Here is a 7,501-nt window from a genome sequence, read left to right as displayed (position 1 = left end):
AGAAAGTGATACAGAAGTGATAGACTTCAAAAGGCTGAACAAGAGATATCCCGAATTTATACTGTAGGGCTGGTTATTTAATGAAACTTAAATGTAAATATTCTAATACTTTGAGATACTGGATTTTAGATTTTCATGAACTGTTAGCTCTAATCATCAAAATTAAAAAAAAACTTCTGAAATGTTTTACTTTACATGTAATGAATCGAGAATATATAAGTTTCACTTTTTGAAATGAATTACAAAACTAATTAAAAATTACTTTTGCACAATATTATAATTTTTTAGATGCACCTGTATACAGTATATATATATATATATATATATATATATATATATATATATATATATATATATATATATATATACACACACTGTAAAAAATGATGGTAATTTTAACGGTAAAAGACTGTAAAAATCTGTTAAATGCTTTACGATAAATTCCCCTAATATATAGGGTGAAAAACTGTATTGGACATAATGTAATTTATGTAAAAAACAATGTACAATTTACAGTAAATAGCCATAAATTGACATTCCCAGAATTCCCTGCATTACATTTCAAATTTGATGTTTGTTTGTTGAAATAACTATGTTTGTTCTTAGTTTTTTCTTATCACTTTTGTATATTACGGTTGTGTGTTACACCTAATGTTTTTTAATGAATGTTTATAGCATTATTTCATTTTAACATGTCTCATCATGATTTAGTGTTTGTGTGAAGCGCACTGTGCACCTTCTGTAAATGTTATTATTTAAGAGCTGATTATGATGGGCTTTGGTTCATCATGTGGTTTTCTCATCACCATCTTCAGTAGGTTGGTATATATATATATATATATATATATACCAGGTTTATTGCTGTTCAACATTTTGTTTGGATTTATTTGCTAGGATTGGTTAATCATGTGATCTGTGAAATATAATTCCTTAAAGGAATAGTTCACCCCAAAATGAAAACTCTGACATCATTCAATAACCCTTATGTCGTTCCGAACCTGTATAAGTTTCTTTATTATATTAAACACAAAATAAGATATTCTGAAGAACCAAAGTTGACTGGTCTCCATTGACTTCCACACTAGAGAAGAAATACTATAGAAGTCAATGGAGACCAATCAACTGTTTGATTACCAGCATTCTTTAAAACACCTTCTTTTATGTTCAACATAAGAAAGTCATACAGGTTTGGAATGACATGAGGGTAAATAAATGTCAAAAAAGTCATTTCTTTGAGGCGAACTACAGGTGAATAGGTCTGTGCAGCACTGCTTCAAGTCAAACACACCTATTCTTAGCTTGGCATCGAAAAAGGTCACATGTGACAAAATATTTGTCCTCTTTGTTTTGTTTTGTCTTTTCAGAAATGTGGTTTGATCTGTTAGGTAGATAACATTAAACAGCTTCTGCTGTTTGTGTGTTAATAATAGTTTGTGGGTGAAGCGTTTGTTCTCGCGTAGTAGGATAAACTAGTGCGCATGTGCCTTGAGAGTGCACACGTTCACTGTGCCTATTATTAATACAGCTACAATGACGACTTGAATCTCATTTATAGTTAAATCATATGATGTAACAAACTGTGTTCAACAAACCCGTTTTGCCATTTCTGAGATGAGGCTCACATCTGGTCCTTTTGTGACTGACTTACCTGGTAGCCACAGGTAGAACCAAAAATCATCTGGATTAAGACATAATCAGATTTGATTAAACTATAGTTTAATTGCTTAACACTTACTTAACACTTTACTATATTTATAATTAGTCCAATTAAATTTGCATTCTTTGGCAAAATGGTTCTTGTGGTGAACATGAGTTGAAATGTTTTTACTTTTTGTTCTTCAAAATAAATGACACACAGTCTTAAAGAGAACTGTTGTGATTATGTCATGTCTGTTTGTAGTCTGTCAAAGCATAGCAGATATGATGCTTCATAGCTCAGATTTGTTTTTCTGTTATACATATAGTAGGACTATGAATATGAATATTATCGTTTTAGTGACTGATTTAGCCAATAAATCACATTCTTAAAGAGATTGTTCACTCAAAATTAAAATTCTGTCACCATTTACGTGTAATGATGATGATAATAATAATAATAATAAACAACAATGACAGATGGTCACACAGTACAAAATTTTGCAGATCTTTAATGAATTATAGAAACAACTGCAAACAATTTTTTAAAGAAATCAAGCAGGATTTTTACAAGAAATTGTAAGCTGAGCTCTCTGGATTATAAAACCAGTACTAACAAGACTTAACATTGAAAATGTTTAACTATAAAATCTCTAAATAAAGTAGATTCAAGTCAGAAAACAAAAGTTGTTGATGTGATATTTACTTGGACTGATATCCTTTGATGTGCTATATTTTATCCTTAGGAACTATATGAAATATATCACAATGTACATATAACACAAGATTTTCTAATTTACTTCTCAAGTCTAAAGCCAATCTGCAATGAGACAAACCCTTCCTGTTTTGTCAAATCTATTGTTAAAGATTGCAAAAGGAATAAATCAAGGAATAAATCAAATGTTTTGGGTTTACACATTAAATATAATATCTTTTAGCGACACAAGCACGTACAAATCAAGATGACGATGAATGTAATAAGTCCTACAAGCAGGGAGAACGAAGCTAAAAAAAGAAAAAGAGAAATGATTACAGTAAGAAACATTTTAAGGTGTACAGAATCATTGCTGAATGATCTATTTTCCTGTAGTCTCTTAATTCATTCATTCATTCATTTTTACACAGGAGAAAATTATAATTAGGCTGATAGCTTGGTAATAAAAGCTGTTGATTGTACATCAAAAACTAAAGCTGTTTTAGTAGAAGAAGAGATATAACTGTATGGGTGGTAAAGAGAAGGATGTCACAGTGAAAGAAATATATAACCATGAGACCACCAAACCACTAATGGCTTTCACTTTCGCCATCTTGGTCTCACTGTTTTACAAGAAAAGATAACTGCCTGTTGCGCTCACGTCTTTACACCTTTCACTTTCTATGACCAAAAAAAATGCTTGAAAGATGGATTCATTGTTTTTCCTGATGAAATGCATGACAACAATAAAATAGTACAATAACGAATTGGCTTACTGTCACTTTGCTGGTAGTGATGAGGTAAGGTCTCAGTCGCAGGAGGATAATGAGGAAGGACAGGTGAAACAGCTAAAGCAGTAATAAAGAATAACCAAGAATAAACCAGATCAAAAGTGACAGAACCCTAACACTTACAACGTTTATTAACAAAACTGATAAGACGACTAGGAAGCATGCTATTATATATATAGTGTATTATTAAGTTATATTTTCACTTATAACACAGAAGTTTAATTTATTTTACTCACCTCTAACAGTGACATGGAATTTCTTGTAGATGGCTGCTCCTTTGTTGATTTTCTGCATTGTATAAACTCCAGAGTCTGAGGTTCTGCTGTGTCTGATGATGAGAGATCCAGTCTTTCGATTCAGCTCCAGTCTGTCCTTAAATTTCCCATCATCGCCAGGATACGTTTGGAAGATTTTGTGCCTTGTTTTAATTTCAGCTAAGATCATGCGCTGCTTTCCAAACATCCACAGAACTTCATCATCTCTCTGCATTACAGATTCACCAGAAAACAGATCAACACTTTCTCCCACTTTCACTGAAAGTGTTCTGATTTTGTTTGTCTTGGCACCAAATGCATCTGGGAATAAACAGAATTCAAAGACATCACTGAATTCAATGATGACTGTCCTTTCATTGTCATTTTGCATTACTGACACACTGCTTTCCTAATGAAAGGGATGAAAGTGATGTGACATTCAGCCAAGTCTGGTGACCCATACTCAGAATTCATGCTCTGCATTTAACCCATCCAAAGTGTACACACACACTGTGAACACACACACACACACACACACACACGGAGCAGTGGGCAGCCATTTATGCTGCGGCGCCCGGGGAGCAGTTGGGGGTTCAGTGCCTTGCTCAAGGGCACCTAAGTCGTGGTATTGCCGGCCCGAGACTCGAACCCACAACCCTAGGGTTAAGAATCAAACTCTTTAAACATTAGGCCACAACTTCCACTAATTAATGTTGTTCAGTTGCTTTGACCCAATCTGTTTTGTTTAAAGCACTATATAAATAAAGGTGACTTGACTTGACAAACAGGATCAAAATTGTTTATCCTATACATATACCTGTCAGGCATAATTTATAACCTTCAGCAGTCAGTTTATTGAGCAAAAACACAAACACTAAGGACTGAACCAGGAGTAAGCTAAACTAGGACATTTAAAGTTCCAATATTGTCAAAGTTTAAATTTCCTGGCTTTTTTCACAATAACCGAGGAAAAATATAATGAGATGGTTTTTGGTAATTATACAGCAAATATATATTCTTAAGGACATCAAAACCTAAAATAAAACTACAGAAATGTGTACAATATGGGACCTTTAAAGGGATAGTTCACCAGAAAATGAAAATTCTGAAAATTATTTACTCACCTTCATGTTGTTCCAAACCTGTTAAGACCTTCATTCATCTTCGGAACACAAATTAAGATAGTTTTGATGAAATCTGAGAGCTCTTTGACCCTTCATAGACAGCAAGCTTACTTACACGATCAACATCCAGAAATGTAGCAAGGACTTCGGTAAAATAATCCATGTGACATCAGGGGATCAACCGTAATTTTATGAAGCTACGAGAATCCTTTTTTTGCCCAAAAAGAAAAAAATAACGACTTTATTAAGCAATTTCTCTCTTCGGCATCACCTTATAGCATCATTATGGAGAGTATCCACTGAATACAAAACAGCGCGTGCTATTCTGTGTCAGCCACACCACACAGATACTTTGTTTTCATTCAAATCAAAGCACAAACAACGTAAAAAAAGTATCCGTGTGGCGCAGCTGACGCACAACAGCATAATCTCCAAAATGGCGAGTAGGAGACGAATTGTTGAACAAAGTCGTTATATTTATTTTGTATCGTTCTCCTTGCTATGTTTTTGAGCCTTGATCGTGTAAGGATCCTTGCTGTCTGTGGAGGGTTAGAAAGCTCTCAAATTCCATTAAAAAATCTTAATTTGTGTTCTGAAAATGAACTGAAGTCTTAGGGTTTGGAGCGACATGAGGGTGAGTAATTAATGACATAATATTTATTTTTGGGTGAACTATACCTTTCAAGTACCTTTTTTTTAAATGTGCCTTAGAAAACACCTTTACTGGTGTGCATCTTCAGCTATTCAAAAACAATGGCACTGAAATATTTTACTCACGACTAACAGTGACGTAGAATCTCTTGTAGATGGTTGCTCCTTTGTTGTCTATCTTCATTGTATAAATTCCAGAGTCTGTTGTTCTCGTGTCTCTGATAATGAGAGATCCAGTCCGACGATCCAGCTCCAGTCTGTCACCAAATCTCCCATCCTTGCCGTTATATGTTTCAAAGAAGTTTACCATTATATCGAATTCAGCTATGATATCTCCTTCATCTCCAAACATCCACTGTATGTAGTCTTCTCTCTGTATTTCAGTGTCACCAGTACGCAGAGCAACATCTTCTCCCTCTTTCACTGAAACTTTGATTTTATGTTTCACAACACCAAATGCATCTGGGGACCAACCAACACACAAACTGTTTGTCCTATATATACAGGTGCATCTCAATAAATTAGAATGTTATGGAAGAGTTCATTTATTTCAGTAATTTAACTCAAATTGTGAAACTCATGTATTAAATAAATGCAATACACACAGACTGAAGTAGTTTAAGTTTCCACAGTCTGTGATGATTTTAGGTGCAATGGTCCATTTGTGTTTTTTTGAAAACCAAAGTCACTGCACCCATTTACCAAGAGGTTTTGGAGCACTTCATGCTTCCTTCTGCTGACCAGCTTTTTGAAGATGCTGATTTCATTTTCCAGCAGGATTTGGCACCTGCACACACTGCCAAAAGCACCAAAAGTTGGTTAAATGACCATGGTGTTGAAGTGCTTGACTGGCCAGTAAACTCACCAGACTTGAACCCCAGAGAGAATCTATGGGATATTGTCAAGAGGAAGATGAGAAACATGAGACCAAACAATGCAGATGAGCTGAAGGCCACTGTCAAAGAAACCTGTGCTTCCAGACCACCTCAGCAGCGCCACAAACTGATCACCTCCATGCCACACTGAATTGAGGCAGTAATTAAAGCAAAACGAGACCCTACCAAGTACTGAGTACATGTACAGTAAATGAACATACTTTCCAGAAGTCCAACAATTCACTAAAAATGTTTTTTTTATTATTATTATTGGTCTTATGAAATATTCTAATTTGTTGAGATTGTGAATTGATGAGTTTTTATGTGTGTGCCAAAATCATCCCATTTAAAAGAATCAAAGACTTAAACTACTTCAGTCTGTGTGCGTTAATTTCTTTAATACACAAATTTCACAATGAGTTGAATTACTGAAAAAAATTAACTTTTCCACGACATTCTGATTTATTAAGAGGCACCTGAACCTATGTTCTATGTGTCAGGAATTAGTTCTGAGACAAGTATCAGATATTATATTCAAGTTTATTTAGCAAAAACAAAACACCAGGTATCACATTTATGACTGTGAAACCAGGCCTTATTTTTGCTAAACTTTTACTTTATTGTTTCGAAAATATAGCTATGTTTATCATGGTGGGTCAGATTTGAAGGGCTACTTATATTAGGATATTTTAAACATGTAGATGATGTAACATAACTTAATAAATAAATATATAAGGAAATATCCTCTTGTACAAAGAGAGTAACTTTAACACACACTATATATATATATAGGGCTCATAGATCTGAAGCTCTTACCGTTCAAGAGTAGTAAAAGCAGAACTATTTTTAAAGTGTTCTTCATATCTCGGTGCAGTTGTAAGTTTAATAAAGATGATCTGGATTTCATGAATTGCTCCATGTCTCCGATTCTGATCCGCTTCCGACTGATTAATCACATATAGGCTATACGAGTCTGAGTGCTCGAGGATTTTCGGTTTCTCTTTTACTATACTATTATTATTTACTATTATACATGCATGTCAACATTTCTTGACATTCACGAGTATCCTGGTGACATATCAACAAATGTTGTAGACATTTGCCCGTCTGCTTGAAGCAATATGTCTCTCGCAGCTTCAAGACTCTGATAGTTTCAAGAATAGAAATAAGCAGCGCACTTTAAAAGAATCACTTACAGTTGCAACGAACAATTAGGCTTACATCAAAAAACATCCAACTACAAATCATTTATTAGCCTAATTCATGTTATAAATAAATAACATTCTCAATGAATGTCAGAAATGAATCTTTTTTTCTCCGCAGACGGCCAAACAGTCACGCTTATTAAACTGAGCAGGAACGCAATAGGCTATTTCCTAATATTGTCAGTCGTCCATATCAACGCCATCATCTGAAGCTGAAACAGCTTCTCTCTCGCTTCCCTCTCTTCTCTCGTATCACTCCAGAGTTTCGCGCC

At 34.4% G+C, this 7,501-nt stretch overlaps 1 protein-coding gene across 1 annotated transcript; it reads right to left on the bottom strand.

Moving 5' to 3' along the window:
- Nucleotides 1-2,145: 2,145 nt before the first annotated feature.
- LOC132159048 (uncharacterized) lies at nucleotides 2,146-7,087 on the bottom strand. Its single transcript, XM_059568664.1, has 4 exons — nucleotides 6,841-7,087; nucleotides 5,276-5,611; nucleotides 3,357-3,695; nucleotides 2,146-2,640 (listed from the first exon to the last, which is right to left on the bottom strand). Exons 1-4 carry the CDS (start codon nucleotides 6,941-6,943, stop codon nucleotides 2,570-2,572), a joined length of 849 nt encoding a protein of 282 aa, XP_059424647.1. The 5' UTR covers nucleotides 6,944-7,087; the 3' UTR covers nucleotides 2,146-2,569.
- Between the last annotated feature and the right edge of the window lie 414 nt (nucleotides 7,088-7,501).

The sequence above is a fragment of the Carassius carassius genome, chromosome 16 (genome assembly GCF_963082965.1).
Source record: "Carassius carassius chromosome 16, fCarCar2.1, whole genome shotgun sequence".
NCBI lineage: Eukaryota > Metazoa > Chordata > Actinopteri > Cypriniformes > Cyprinidae > Carassius > Carassius carassius.
This window is presented reverse-complemented; position numbering and strand designations above follow the sequence as displayed.